The sequence below is a fragment of the Taudactylus pleione genome, unplaced genomic scaffold (assembly GCF_031769625.1).
Source record: "Taudactylus pleione unplaced genomic scaffold, aTauple2 ptg000036l, whole genome shotgun sequence".
Taxonomy (NCBI): domain Eukaryota; kingdom Metazoa; phylum Chordata; class Amphibia; order Anura; family Myobatrachidae; genus Taudactylus; species Taudactylus pleione.
In genome coordinates this window covers 7,186,600-7,202,929 of record NW_028284438.1, presented here as the reverse complement: position 1 = coordinate 7,202,929, position 16,330 = coordinate 7,186,600, and the positions used below count along the sequence as shown (strand labels likewise).

At 39.6% G+C, this 16,330-nt stretch overlaps 1 protein-coding gene across 1 annotated transcript in view; it reads left to right on the top strand.

Moving 5' to 3' along the window:
* The first annotated feature begins 5,447 nt into the window (after positions 1–5,447).
* Positions 5,448–16,330, top strand: part of TNIP3 (TNFAIP3 interacting protein 3) — a 98,953-nt gene continuing 88,070 nt past the window's right edge. Inside the window, exons 1-4 of the mRNA XM_088452291.1 lie at positions 5,448–5,563; positions 7,516–7,618; positions 12,419–12,505; positions 13,379–13,444. Coding sequence (XP_088308417.1) covers positions 5,448–5,563; positions 7,516–7,618; positions 12,419–12,505; positions 13,379–13,444 — 372 coding nt within the window. The remainder of the gene's footprint in view (positions 5,564–7,515; positions 7,619–12,418; positions 12,506–13,378; positions 13,445–16,330) is intronic.

Sequence of the window (16,330 nt, the reverse complement as noted above, 5' to 3'; positions counted from 1 at the left end):
GCTTCAGACTTTAGGACTCCTATATTATTATTATTATTATTATTATTAATAATAATAATAATAATAATAATTATTATTATTATTATGATTAATAGCAGATACACAAGGATAAGTGCTACATATTCCATATTGGCCCAGCCAGATTGCAGAGGTTCTTGGTTGGGCTGTATGGTCCAGTCACACAGGAATGTTGGCCATGTGTCAGGGGGATGTGAAAGTGAAGGAGAAGATATGTAGTTTTGTGTGGACTGTATACAGGGGATGTAATTGTATGTAACAGGATTTGTAGACCCATTGAATGCGTGGAACAAAGGACAGTTCATAATCAAGTATGACACCTAGGCAGCAAGATTGTGGGGTAGAGGTGATTGTTAAGTTATCAACACTGATAGAGATATCAGGTTGGTAACTACACTCCTATTGTCAAGTGGAATTATTATTAATTCAGTTTTAGAAAAATTAAGTTTGAGATGACAAGATGACATCCAAGATGAAATGGCAGAAAGACATTCAGTAATGCTGACCAATACAGATGGTGACAAATCTGGGGAGTATCATCCACATACAGATGATACTGACAATTGAAAGAGCTGATAAGTTTGCCCAGAGATGTGGTATAGATTGAGAAAAGCAGGGACCTAAGACTGAGCCTTGCGGTACAACAACTGTTAGAGGTAGTGAAAAGGAGGTAGAATCAGAAACACTGAAAGAGCAACTTAATAAGTAGGATAAGAACCAGGATATTGCTGTGTCCTCAAGAACTGGGGATTATAGTGTTTGTATGAGAAGAGAGTGGTCAACAATGTAAAATGCAGCAGAGATCTAGAATAATAAGTGAGTAATGGCCTTTAGACTTAGAAGTGATCAGATCATTCACTACCTTAAGCTGGGTACACACTGACAGATACATTGGCCGATCAATTGATTAGCCAATATATCTGCTGCCCGTTGGCCAGTGTGTACCCATGATATGTCTGTGAATGACGTAATTCACAGACATATTGCATTGCCTGTGATGCACAGACATATCTGTCCATCAGCAAGTGTGTACGGGCGATCTACTGACCATCTGTACACACAGCTGCAGCTGCGGTGAGGAGGGCAGTACACGCCCCCATGGGCAGAAGCAGATGATGGCTGTTCAGTGTATATGAACGATCATCATCTGCAGATATATCTGTATAGTGTGTACCCAGCATTAATTATTAACTCACATGTTGCTTACATGTGGCATAGTAGGTACACTCTCATAAAAGTATATTTATGGATTATTCCAATGCCCCTATGTGTAATGATGTCCCAAATGAACTATACACATTTAGGATAGTGGCTCACATGTATGCTTACACCAATCAGGTTCTTTTAAATCCACAAAAGGTATATTTTACTCCATAGAATTTTGCTCACCATTAGTGCTTCTCCACCTCTTTATCAATAGAGTGAGTATTAACAATAGGTGCTTACATCAAGCTTACTTAAAATACTCAGGATCTCTGCACAACATTGTATCTTTTATGCGAGTGTCATCCTATCCTCAGGAGTTAGACAGACTTCATATGTAAAGAAATGCAGGGGGATTTCATGGTGAAGTATTTTAAAAAGAATTTATTTAGCACCAAAAGATAAAGTTAAAAAAGGTGCACTAAAACCAGATCTGCATAAGTGCTCCTGGTCACCACTATACACGGACCTCGGGAAATCCAATAGGGACTTAAGAGACTCACTGACCGCCACTAACATACCTTGAAAAAGACGCCAGTCAGCGTAGAAACGCATTGGTCAGGCAGTGGAGGTATGGCACTGTGTACCAGGTAGTGAACTTGATCCTGTGCGCCATTTGAATGTCCGGATGTCCAAGAAGAGGGGGCCCATGTGGTAGACTCTTACTTGGTTCCAGAGTCTATTATGCATGTGCAGGCCTCTGGGAAAATGCCATCTGCACCTTATTCTCAGATTCATCTCTAGTGCGCATGAAAACACCAGGAAAATAGTAGCAGCTCCAGCTGCTGTCAGACTCAGGACTATGGAGAGGTAAGTATAACTATATATGGGTGCAGGGTGTGAGGTGTGGGCCCTCCTGGACCCAGGGGCCTGTGTGCACCGAACACCGGGCACCCATTATAGAGACACCATTGCATGTTCCCTTCCGCAGCCTAACCCTAACCCTCTGCCAAGTGCCTAACCCTAAAATTAACCCTAAAAATCACGAAGGATCATAAAATAACTATTTGTCAACTTTTTTTGTGTCAACATTTTGACCATGTTGACCATTTGACCCCATTGACACATGTCGACCTTTTTACTGTAAGACATTAGACCCTGTCCACATTTTGACCTTGTTAACCATTTGTTTGTTGACCTGGTGTCAATCTTTTGACACTCTATCTAGACACTGTAGATCTTCCATCCCTGTACCACAAAAAACATTTATAATACTCTTCTTGAAATATGTATGTTACCTAGTGAAAAAAAGCTCTGCCCATTATCTCCACAGCATCAGCGCAGCTTAGCAAACCTGCAATTTAGAAAATGGACTCCTTAATATTTAGGCCACTATGTACCAACCTCTAAGCAGCACTGCTCATGCTGTCTGTACTTATTTTAAGTTTGAATTTACATGTGAAAGTAACAACTCCAAGTTGTCACATAGTTATATTCAAGTGTCAACTGGATGTAGTCTGCATCCCGGCGTCTAGGATGCCGATGGTCTGAATACCGGTGCCAAAATCCCGACAGGTCGGGATACCAGCACCAGTATCCCGACCGAGGGTATTACAAAGGTAAGTTTTGGTGTATTATGGGGAGGTTAGCTAGCGAGGGTAGGGTTGGGTATTAGGGGGAGGGTTAGGGTTAGGTACTGGGGAGGGAGTGTTAGGATTAGGGTGCAGGGAGGAGGAGGTTAGGTTTTGCCTCTAGGGTGGAGGTTAGGTTTTGGCACCAGGGAGGGGCTGTTAGGTTTAGGGTGCAGGGAGGGGGAGGTTAGGTTTAGGTACTAGGGGTGGTGGTTAGGGTTAGGCACTGGGAAGGGAGGGATAGGTTTAAGGTAGTGATTAGGGAAGGGGATAGAAATATACTTACCGCTCTTCTCTATGGGTGCTGGGATTCTGGCTGTTGGGATACCGCTGTCGGTATTCTGACGAACAGCATCTTGACAGCTGGGATTTCATGCCCAACCTGTGTCAACAACAATAGCTGTTACTATAGTTACTTCTTATGAGATTTAAACCACTTCCTTTATTAATAAAAGTGAAAATGTAGGTAAGCATGTGGAAATGTGACTAGTTGGAAAAGTTTCTCACCAGGAGATGTTAACAGTTTGGGATTGTGGTGCTTCACAGACCCAATAGTGTTCCTTGCACTTTATATGATCAGTCTCAAACCTATCGCAAGTGAATAGAGGCTTTTGCTAGATGTTCCAAAACTAGAGGGAAAACAAACACTTAGGGGTATATTTACTAAAGTGCATTTTTATTAGAAGTGGAGATGTTGCCCATAGCAACCAATCAGATTCTACTTAACATTTACTGTATCTAGCACCTTCTAGAAGATAATAGTTACAATACAATTGGTTGCTATGGGCAACATCTCCACTTCTAAAAACCTGCACTATGTAACTATACCCCCTACAAAGATATTCAAATTTTTTCAATTGAAATTAAGTTAATTTAGATCAAAACAAAATCCTTATATAATCTATATAAAGTGCTGTGGCGTTAATCCTATAAACTAATGCCCCAGAGTTAGTGAGCAAATTGAAGCAGAACATAGGTTGGATATTTTAGCAAGACAATGATCCAAAACATATTTTGAAATTAACCATAAAAGTCTTACAGGAATGAAAGATTATGGATTAGGAATAATGCTCAAAATGATTTCTCAAACAAGCAATGCATACAAGAAGATGTAGGGATATTTCTTTCTGAACTACAAAAATGGAAAAAATCCTAAACCAAGAATAGACCCATATGTGGTGACAGGTACAATTTGTACAATTACTTTTCTGCCAGAGGTTTAGTATTAAATATTGCCTGACAGGGTGCCCATATTTTTGCACTTAATGTTGTTTATTTTTTGTTTTCAGTTTGTTAAATTCAGCAAATAAACAGCATTGGAATGTTCAGAAATATGAATCTATTTGTTAGTTTGGTTGTGTTAGCTTTCCAGTTAGATTCATGCACAGGAGGGAGCAAAGACTCTGACACAGTGCTAGTGTCTTTGCTATCTGCTGTGCCAGCGCCATCATCGCTGGAAAGATGGCACAGCCAGGAGCAGGACTAGTGTAGTTGCCAGCCTGCAAATACTTGCAAATCTCTCCTGAGACCAGGGTGTGTGGTACAGGCCAGGGTGCACCACACAACCTACACCGATTATAGATACACTACTGCAGTGAAATATCCAGTTTGACCAAGGTTACATAAACTTTTGTCTAGAACTGTGTTCTTCACACCAGCTGTCTTCTATAAAAATTAAATCATCCTACAATTATATCTACAGTACTTTTGATGCTAGATGGAACTTGTAAGTGGGCATTTATAACATGCATCTGGTACCACACTGATCCTCACAAATTACTGAGCAACTGCTACAACCACTTTATCCGTCTTCTTTGTTTGTTCAGCAATAAAACTTTGTCCATTGAAATTATTAGATAACCCAGTGGGAATCAGTATGTAATGTCGGCTGTCAGGATGCCTCCTGTCAAAATACTGACAGCGGCATCCTGGTGGTTGGTATCCCAACAGGGGTCTGGTTAGTATACTTACCCTCTCCCCTTTTCCCCATAACCCTAATCCTCCCTTCTTGTAGCCTAACCCTCCACACCCCGCACCCTAACCCTCCCCATTAGTGCATAAAACTAAGTCTCCCCCCTTCATGCCTAAACATAACCCTCCCCCTTAGTGTCTAACTCTAACTGACCCCTATTGGTGCCTAACCCATCCCCTAGGTGTGCCTAACCCTAACCCCCCCTAAAACCTAATGCTAACCCCACTACGCTACCTAAATCTAACCCTCCCACCTGCCGCTAACACTAAGGGCGACCCCGACTTATCTTATTTGGGCTGGTGTCCTTCTGGATTCCGGTGTCGGGATTAAGATAAGTGTTGGTATTTCGACACCTATTTTAAGTCCCTTGTCGGGCTTCCCCCGTTGGGATTTAGACCAGCGGCATTGCGGACGCTGTTCTCATAAACACATCCCACCGAGTGCTGGTACCAAACTAAAAATTATCTAAAACCTCAAAAGCAAACTATACTTGAAGTTCACGTATGCCATATGTTCCAGAAATAGATTGTACTTGTGATTATTAGCTTTGAGATAAACCCTCATACAATGCCAGTGAAATGCACTGTGACCTAAACGAGAAAAGAGAAAGATAAAACAGAAAAAAGTAGAGATGAGCAGTTCGGTTTTACTTGTATTTACTCGGATATGTTCGATTCTTAGAAATGGCATCATATTGGCTACAAAGCTCTCACGTGTTTTGGATGGAATGGGATTGTTTAGCCGCTGGTTCAAATCCCGACACTGTGAGCCTCACAGGAGGAAATCCGAATAGCGAGAGGTAAGTACCCTAACTCTCCCCTCTCCCCCCCCTAACCCTAACCATCCTTTAGAGGTGCCTAACCCTAACCTCCCCCTAGTGCCTAACCCTAACCTCCCCCAAGGGGTGCCTAAACTGAACCCCTCTCCCCGCACCCTAAACCTAACCCTCCCAGGGGGGGTGCCTAACCCTAACCCCCCCTTCCCCTAGCTTAACCTTAACCCTCCCGGGGGGGTGCCTAACCCTAAATCCCCCCCCCCCGGGTGCCCTAAACCTAACGTGGCTAAGAGGATGGGCTCACTGTACTTGCCTCGTTTGGGCCCACATCGTCCTGGATTCCGGCGTTGGGATTATGACAGGCGTCGGTATCTCGACGCCTGACATAAATCCCTAGCCAGCATTCTGCCATCAAGATTGTGACCGGTGGCCTTGCGGCCGCCGGTCACATCACTACATACCGTTTTGGATAGCCAATAAAATAAATCCGAACTAATCCTAACTTACTCTAATTTGGCGATAAGAACCGAATAAAACCGAACCCGCAAATCTCTAGGAAAAAGTACCATGCCAAATCAAATAATAAAAGCAGCCTATGGTACTTCACATCGGGTTTCACAAACCCAATAAAGGTATAGTGAACAAAGTGGCAAGCAGTAAAGCCCCTTGGGCGCTAGTTGTGAACACATCAAAGATAACAAGAATTATACTATACTTGTATACAGGCGGATGTTCCACATGGTCGATGATATATAAAACAAGGATAAGACAAATAGGCACATATAGTGCAAATAACTTTTAGATAAAAAAATTGTATGCAATAACAATTTATTAGTAATTTACACTAAAAGCAATGAAAACAGAGTAATAAAAAGCAAGTTCTTGTGATGAATAAGCACTAGTAAAGACCACACATGAGATTGAATTAGTTTAGGTATAAAGCAAATGAAAATAAACATAGATATAAGCAGTGGATGGACCCATACCAGATAGGGGGTGGGGGGGCGACAACAAACATTGCTCTGGTACAAGCAGGGGCTTTACTGCTTGCTACATTGAGAAAAGAGAAAGATTCAGCAAGACTTATGGTAGTTTAAAAACAAAATGAAAAATCGTTCACTTTTTCAAGGGAAAATCTGACAGAAAATCTGACAGAAAATCATTGGTTACAAAATCGTTACGTGTGTATGCACCTTTACTCTACCATTGTATGTTTTGGAAGAAGATTTGTAAAGAAGCTGGATTATTATTGATTTCAAACAATATTTAAAAAACAAATAATGTTTATATGCTTTATACAAAGAAATGTGATCTTATGCTCACATATCTTAAAACATTGGGATGTTTCAAGTAGATTACATTATACTATTAGTTTAAACAGTATCAGCACTCAGTTTGATTATGTGTAGATATATATATATATATATATATATATATACATAGCAATAATAAACAAATACATATATATGTACATATCTATCTATCTATCTACATATATATATATATATATATATATTATATATATACAGTGTATGGGATAGGTACGGATGTCAAGACTTGGGATCCTGGACGTCAGAATCCCGTTTGCCGGCATCCCACCAGGGTTAGGATACCGACACCTGTTGGTAGGTATCCTAATCCTCCCCCTCGCCCTACCCTAACCCTCCCCCTCTCCCTACCCTAACCCTCCCTCCTCAATGCCTAAACCTAACCTCCCTCTCCCCACATCCTAAACCTAACACTCCCCCATTTGTGCCTAACCCTCCTCCTAGTGCCTAACCCTAACCACTAATCCTAACCTTCCCCCTAACCCCGTTACTTACCTTCAGGATTCTGGAGGTTGGGATGCTGGCGCCAGCATTCTGACAGGTGTCCGCGGTCGGGATATTGCCCGCATCCCATATACTGTATATATATGCAGGTTTAATCCTTTTATATTCTAAAGCTAACTAATCTGAATGTATGTTTGTATACAGGTGTGACAGCATGGAACTTATCTCTCTTATCAGGAAACAGATTCAACAAAATAAGTTCAGTAAAGAAGAGGTGCTATGCCAGAATTCTTTATGTACCCATGAGGTGAGCACACAAGAAAAATACATATCAAGTAAAAGTTAAATTGCATCTGAAAAGTTTAAAAACAAACACTACTCAAGGTTCATAGAACATTGTGTTCTGCAAATAGGGCTTTATTTCTAAGAGAGCGTGGCCATGTCTCCCCGATTAGGGCCACGCCCCCCGATAGTAATGGTCCAGACACCGGCTATCTATGGCCCTGAATATAGGCAGTAAGTTCTACTAGTGCAGTGTCTGATGTGAGTTATTAAATACAATCTGTAAAGTGTTATGTTGTATGTAGATGATGTATAAATAACAACAAAGATTAACATAATTGCGCAAGTTTGCGCATATATTGGTATACTAGTACCGTACATTGGGTCACCTTAATCTCTGTAACTGCTGTGTCCCTGCTGATCCATCCCTACCCTGGCCCATCCCATCCTCCTTCCCCCCGCCCATCCCCTCCTCCTTCCCCCAGCCCATCCCGTCCTCCTTTCCCCGCCCCATCCCATCCTCCTTCCCTCGGCCCATCCCGTCATTCACATAAAAGGACATGTTTGTTCACCTTTTAATACATACTGTGCTATATCTAATACATTCATATATTTGAACCACATACCTTATTTATTGAAATATATACACTGATGCTATTTTAGTGAGCTACAAGCAATATATATAATATCATATAATCAAGGTACAAATGACTAATTTAACACCTTCATGATCAGGGTATTCATACTTTCACAATCAGACCACATATGACAGTTTTGCTATGTGTTGGTTAAGAATCATTTTGAAACTGCTTTATGTATTCCAATGAAGTTCACAATGTTTTTTGAGGCAGATAATGATTCTTTTTGCTGTTATAGTAAAATAAGTAACTCTTTATCTTTCAAGCATTATACGGGGGAAGCAGGCTTTAGGAAGTAAACTTTTTCAGGATTCTTACAATATTTATTTTAAACCCAGTTAGTGCTTTCCTAGAAATTCAGTTTAAAAACCCCCAATTATTTACAGTAGTTATTTTGAGCAGAGAGAAACCAAATATGTGAGCATGATGTAAGGTACAAGAGAATAATACATTTTAAGATTTTATTATTGATATTATTAATTTTATTGATATAATTATATTTGATTTATTTTTATTATTTATTTACTTTAACCATGTATGTTATAATTCGTCTACCCTATTATCAGCATTTTTAAATTCATTGTATCCATATTACAATACATTGAGCTTTAAAAATTATACTTTCTACGGTGTGTGAGTCCTGTCGTTATTTTACAATTTCTTTACAGTGGGGGTACGGGTGCCGACCGTCTGCTGGTACTTGTAGTTCCACAAGTGCCAAAGGGCATGCACACTGGCACCTGTAGTTCCACTGTAAAAAAACAAAAGTCCTTATACTTATTTATTTTTGACACCATTACCCCTGCACCCACTGGCCAGTGGTGCAGGGAAGAGCCAGGGCTTCAGACTAAGTCTGGGGTGCTCGGGAGAGTGGGGACCCCTTTATTGGGTGGTTCCCCACCTCCCCTGAGATCCCTGGCTTGGGCTGACTAGCTTGGGCCAGGGTGACCCAGTGAGATGGTCCCCTGGCTTTGGCATTACACCCCGGCTAGGTTTGAGTCCAGAGTTGGTTTTAAAAATAGGGGGAACCCCACGCCATTTTTCCCCTATTTTTAAAACCAGGACTAGCTCTGGGAGCCCAGTGCTTGTTCCTAAAATACGGGGGAGCCCTAAACATTTTCCCCCCATATTTTTAGAACCAGGACTAGCTTAGGAGCCCTGGGCTGGTTATGCTTTGGCGGGGACCCTACATTATTTTTTACCCTTTAATAACTTTAACACAAACAAGCAACCTGCACGTATCTTACTGATAAGTATGTGCAGGCTGCTTGTACGGGAGGGAAACACTGGCAGGAAACATGAGATTAAACACAGGTAGGAACAATCACATACACCATGGAAAACACGATCCTGACAAACACGGGAGCTTGGTAAATTTCCAAATTTATTTTAAAAAAGACCTCCCAATTCTGATCATTCCTACCCATATTTAAAAATTAACAGAGAAGGGTAGGACATGGATCTTAGTAAATTCACCCCTTCGAGAAAGATAAAGTGGATGGAGATAAAGTACCAAGCAATCAGCTCCTAGCTGTAATTTTTCAAACACAGCCTGTAAAGTGAAGTTAGGATCTGATTGGTTGGTATTTTATCTGTCTTAAAAGCTTAGTACATAGACAAAAAAAGAAGAAAGTAATTCAGGGTGCTGTCATATTACTTCTATTTAATCATAAAAAGGTATAAATCTAAAATACCACAAAGAAAGGAACATACATACTTTTCAATAAAGTGCATACATATTATACTAAAACATACTTCCAATAATAAGTACTGGATCCAGACACATAAAAATAAAATAAACAATATATAAATTGTATCAGCATCAAAAATAAAAATAAAAAGCAAGTTAGAAAAATTGCTTATGATTAAAAACATATTGTTTAGTGATTATATCCAGAGGAACATAATTTGTATCCACCAGCGAATAAATTGTATCCAAAAGTATTGGCACCATAATTGTTACTTTGTAAGTCAGCAAAAAGTTATATCCAACACAGAATAAATGTAACTTCCTTTTAAATTTCAAGATATCTTAGTGGTGCAATTTTCCATTGGATGTATAGCACAGAGTGAAATATACACTCTATATACACAGTATATAGAGCAGTGTGTTCCGCTAGATGTATAACGCTGTTATGCAGAAATAAGTTAGTAAGCACTTGTTTGTATGTACAGTCTCGTATATGTCAAGTATACCAGTGCTTTAAATCACATGCAGCATGTCTGAGAATTACACTGACTCTCAATATGGGCAGCTTTCAGAGCACTCTGCAGGTTCAATGTTTGACGAGCTGCCCTATTTGAGGTGAGGCTGACGGGCAGTAGAAAAGCTTTTTTTTTTTAAGCTGATACAATTTATATTTTGTTTATTTTATTTTTATGTGTCTGGATCCAGTACTTATTATTGGGGGTATGTTTTAGTATAATATGTATGCACTTTATTGAAAATTATATATGTTCCTTTCTTTATGGTATTTTAGATCTATACCTTTTTATGATTAAATAGAAGTAATATGACAGCGCCCTGAATTACTTTTCTCTTATTAATTGGCGGGTTGATATAATTCCCACATTGGTTTTTAGGGCAGTCTGATTAACTGTCTGATATATTTTTCTGTAGATCTTCACTCTAGGAGGGGGTGGCGCCAAACTTTTTAGTTTTTTAATACATAGATTCCTCTATCACAGTCCGCATGTGCCGCGATGGTTCTGCAATGGCAATTGGAGTGGGGATTTATTCACAAAGTGATTGACTGACAGGGACCATTTGTACGTGACTCAAATGCAGGCATGTCGTGACCATTTTCGGGGGATACCTGCGACTGCAATCCTGTATGCAGTTGCAAAGACTCCGGCGACTCAGTTCCAATGGCCATTCTGAGTAACCATAGGGTTACTCAGAAGTTTGATGATTGAGCAGTGTGCGACTTGTATGCAAGTGGCGGATCTGAGACGACGCAGGTGGGCGTCTCTCCATACAAGTCCTGACTACAGAGCCATTTGCATATTTTTGCATAGCCACTGTACAAAGACACAGCAGTGTGCTATATTTGTCTGTCTTTGAATCAGGCAATTAATGATATTAGCTATTATACAGTTAAATTAAAAGCATTCTAGTTTCATACGAATCTGTCTTGCATTTGCTTTATATCTAAACAAAATTAAAAACATACTCTGAAAGGCCACATAAACTGTAGGATACGTTAGAAGCTGATATAGTGTGTTTTATGCATATTAAAAGCTGTAAACAAAAAAAATAAAAACAAATCCCTGGTCACTCATATGACATTGTTAGATGTTTTATACCAAACAATTAGCAACTTTTAAAGAGTCTCAATCATATCACACTGTTCTTTTGTTTTTTTTAAAATGTCACTAAAAACTGAATAATCAGGTTATAATCTTCTAACCTATAATCCCAAATTTTTTGCCCATTGTTAAAACCATAAAATGTCTTCTTTCCTAGACTAAAATCTATTGTTACAACTGACTTAGTAGGAATCTGTAACCATTAAGGCCTTTCTGTGTCTGGTACTTTAAAAGGGGATGTAGTCAGCTGACCGGCGAGTGTGAGTCCGCCGGTCTCAATGCTGATGCCGATATCCTGACAAGGGAGTTAAGATAGGCGTCGAAATGCTGACACATATCTTAATTCCGACGCCAGAAAGCAGATGGACGGATGTCCGAATGAGGTAAGTCCGGGGCGCCCGTCTTTTTAGCCGTGGGGGTGGTTAGGGTTAGGGCAGTTAGCGGGGTTAGCTTTAGGTTTTGGGGGGGGGTTAGGGATAGGCACCCCTAGGGTGGGGGGGGTTAGGTTTAAGCACTAAGGGGGGAGGGTTAGGTTTAGACATGAAGGAGGTGGACTTAGGTTCAGGAACTAATGAGGAGGGTTAGAGTGCGGGGTGGGAATAATTAGGCTTAGGCTACCAGAAGGAAGGGTTAGGATTAGGGGGGGGCGGTAAGTATACTTATCTGACCCCTGTCGGGATACCAACCATCGGGATGCCGCTGCCGGTATTCTGAGAGGAAACAGAATCATAACGATTCCCTTTAAAAGTGACATATATTGTGGTGACTTCTATGAATTACATAAACTTGATGTTGCACATTATCATTTTAAACTTAACACCAACATATTGACTTCAATGTACTCCCCTCCCAATCTTTTTTTCCTATTTTATTTCTAGTGCTTTACAGAATCAAAAAAGGAGAGCAATATATTGAGAGTGGAGTTTGAGCATAGAATACAAATTCTAGAAAACCAGAGAGCAGAGGTAATACTGTAATTCTCTTCATTATGTTTTATTGTATTTCTCAATGCAAACTCAATCCTGTACACAGTGTATAACTGTGCTGCAATATTCTAGAGGGAGGACTGTACTGTACATGTTTTCAGTGTTCTTCTGTATAAAATCACTTAGTTACCTACTGTATTTATCATACTAAAATATGAAGACGGGCCCGCCACCTAAGCTCATTACATCATGATGTCGAACAGGGGGAGTGGGGCCACAAGCACCAGGAAGTACAGCACTGTCCAGAGCACCTTGAGGATGCTCCAAGTGGTTGCACAGACTGCAGGATACCTCCCTTGAGCATCCAACGGATGCTCTGTGTGGCACTGTGGCAGGGATACTGACTACATGGTGCCATACCAGACACTCTTCTAGCCAAAAGCAAGGACTGTGGTGTAGCTCCCAGAGCCCTGCGCTCTGTGCGATGGCACCGCTTGCACACCCCTGGTAGTTTATATGCTACAACTTTGCAAAAGCTATTAGAATGGGATCCAAAAGATCCCACTCCATTAAACAGCACTTGCATGGGCCGATGGCCTTTAATATGCATTAGCTCTTCCAGGTCCGAACCAACTCCATAAAGTAGAACAATTTTGAAAAAAGAGGGACTGTTCTTCAAAAAGATGTACACTCAAGAGGTCTGCAGATTAAGCAGAATAAGTGTATAAACCGGTGAAGGTAGGTATTGCATCTATGTGAATAACATTTCATTATAGTCTAATTCAGCTGATTCTCACCTACTGCACCATGTGAAAAGACAGATCAGAAATAAAATGATAAACAGACTCCTAGAAAAATATTCTTTATTTGAAAATAAAATTTGTTATAAATCATTACCGTTTTATATTACAGTTACTAGAAGTCAACAAACAGTGGGATCAACAGTTTAGGAAAATGAAACAGAGTTATGAAAACAAGGTAATTTTCTTATCAACTCATGCTTGTAAATTAGTGTCAAACAATGTATCCGGTGATTTCAATAGGCTTTAAATGGCTTTAATCACTAGAATTTTATTCTGCATACAATATAGACTCACTGTATGCTGCACATTGTTCTAGCTAGATCTTCACTAAATCAATATACATTGCAGAAAAGCCATTGGTAAAATATGATGTGCCAAATGTTGTATAATTGAACTTTGCAATTTGCTCTTCTGAATAAAAGTAATTGTGTTGATTATATTTGTTGTTTTGTACTAAATTATTACAGCTTGCAAATGTCATGTGGTGACCTTTATAAAAACCATTTTGTAAATATCCTTTTGCAATAATGAAGCTAGTACCATGATTATTATACATACATGAGCAGGGATTCATTTTCCCCTAAGCCCTGCTGACTGTGCACACAATGAGTCGGGCTACTCTGAAAAGGCAGATGTACCAGCAGGAACTGCAGCAGCATATAATGTACAACAAGCAGTATTTGGTGTACTTGTGACTGAATCAGCACCAACAAGATGATTTTCCTGTGCTAAGTCATGCAGAACAATATGGTTTTTAGAAATGTGAACTATTATGGATTATTTTCTTGCTACACTTTTTTTTGACACATTTTAACTGTACACTAGTTGGGATGTAGTGTAGTCAAATCTAGACAGTCAAAACATAGACAATCAAAAGGTCAACACCAAAATGTGGACTGTCATAAGGTTGACATTGTTAAAATATGATGACAACCAAAAGGTTGACATAGACATATGGTCGAAATGTCATGAGGTCAACGGTTAAAATATAGACATAAAATTTCTCAATAAGTGACCAGGCGCTGATAGTAAAAAGTTAAAGAAGAAATACACTTTCACAAAAATAGTGCACCTAAATTGGATATTGTAATTCATATAGCTGCAAACTCCAAATGTGAGTATGTGTGCACTCACAAAACAATTATCAAACAATAACCACTAGTGGATATGCGCTTATATAAAATAAAGTATACTGATTTGGCAGTACAAATTCAAGACACCTCAAAAAAATTAGATATAGATAATATCTTTATATAAAAAAAAAACATAACAATTTGTACACAACAGTTGAGCACATATAAATGAATTGTAATCAATTGCAAATATACCAACTTGGGCTAATGTACCAGCTCAGGCACGCATATCTACTGAATATATCTCCTTTAAATATAGAGAGTAAAAAACTGCAATGCAAGTATATAAAAATTGTTTTGATGGACTACAGATCCCAGGAAATAATTTAAACCTATATAGAGCTCTTTTTGCATTTAAACATATAGAACTGAAATGGCAAATGCGGCACTGAAAGTAGTAAATGAATGAATGAAAAATGAGGAATATAGATTCTAAGCTTGCGAGCAGGGCCTTCCTACCTATATATCTGTGTGTTACTACCCAGTCTTGTTCTATTTATGTTTCCAAATGTAAAGCGCAACGGAATATGCTGTGCTATATACGAAACTGTTAATAAATAAATAAATGAGGAACTGAAAGTCTCAGTAACTGAATAATGTAATAGTGTTCACAAGAATTCTCACATGAGAGGGTCCACTTTTCCATTATAATCATTCAATGGGATCCGGTAATCTGTGGCCGCTGTGCAGGGTATGAAGCGGCTGCTGACGGCGTCTAGTCTCAGTACTGTGAACGGCTGTAGAAAGATAAATGCCAAGGCTGAAAATCCTGATCTCAGCGTTACAGCAGTAGCAGCTGCTGCAACCCTACTAAACAAGGTAGGATAGCTTAACAAAGAATGCCCAATTGGCTGTAAGGTATGGAGAAGATACCCAGCTTATTGTCCATGCATTGGCCCCTTGCTTTTATCATCTCCATACTTTGCAGCCAATTGGGACATTCTTTGTTGAGCTCTCTACCCTTGTTTAGTAAGGTTACATTGCATTTTTTTTACTCTTTATTCTTGAAGGTGATAAATCTAGTAGCTGGTATATCAGACTGAGTTGAATATTCACAAATAATTGCTATATATATATAATAAGAAGTTTGTTTTTTGGCGAATATCTTCCACAGCTCTCAAGGCTCAAGGTAAAGCTGCCAAAATAGTTATTTAGTATCAAAAAAGTAAGCTACTAGACCACATAGTGACAAAGCAACAATGCGACAAAGCGTCAGAGCGTCAAATCTTATATATAAAATTCATTGGTCTATTTGTTTGTTTGTTTGACTGTCCGGCTATGTATTCAGACCACCTTGCACCAATTGGGATGAAACCAATGCAAGGTGGTCCAGTTGGATCCTGGGCAGGTTTTAGGGGGGCTAGGGTCCCAGTCGGACCTCCCATTGGTGTACGCTGGGCAGATCTTTGACCTGGGGAGCCTGTTCTGGGCCTTCCGCTAGATGCATTTGGATGAAAACTTCACAGAGGGGTGGCAATTGGTTTGGGATGAGTAATGGAGTGGTTGTGGTCCTGGTCGGACCTCACAGCAAAGTGCGCTGGCAAGAACTTTGACCCAGGGAGCCTGTTCTGGGCCTTCCACTGGATGGATTTGGATGACATCACATAACAAAACTTAATAATTGAAGATTTAAACCCGGGTAACGCCGGGTACTTCAGCTAGTATTATCTTTTTACAGTCAAAATGTCGACAATGAAAAAACAAAATGTCAACAATCAAAATGACAACAGACAGAATGTCGAATCAAAATGTTGACATGCAAACTATAGCTCAATCTAAATATTGAGAAGGAAAATATAGACAAAGTAAAAATGTTAACAAGCAAAATGTAGACACAGTCAAAATGTGTATAATCAAAATGACAGAATGGCGACAATATGGTTGATAGATAATCGGATAATAAATTCTGATCATCCATAATGAATAAT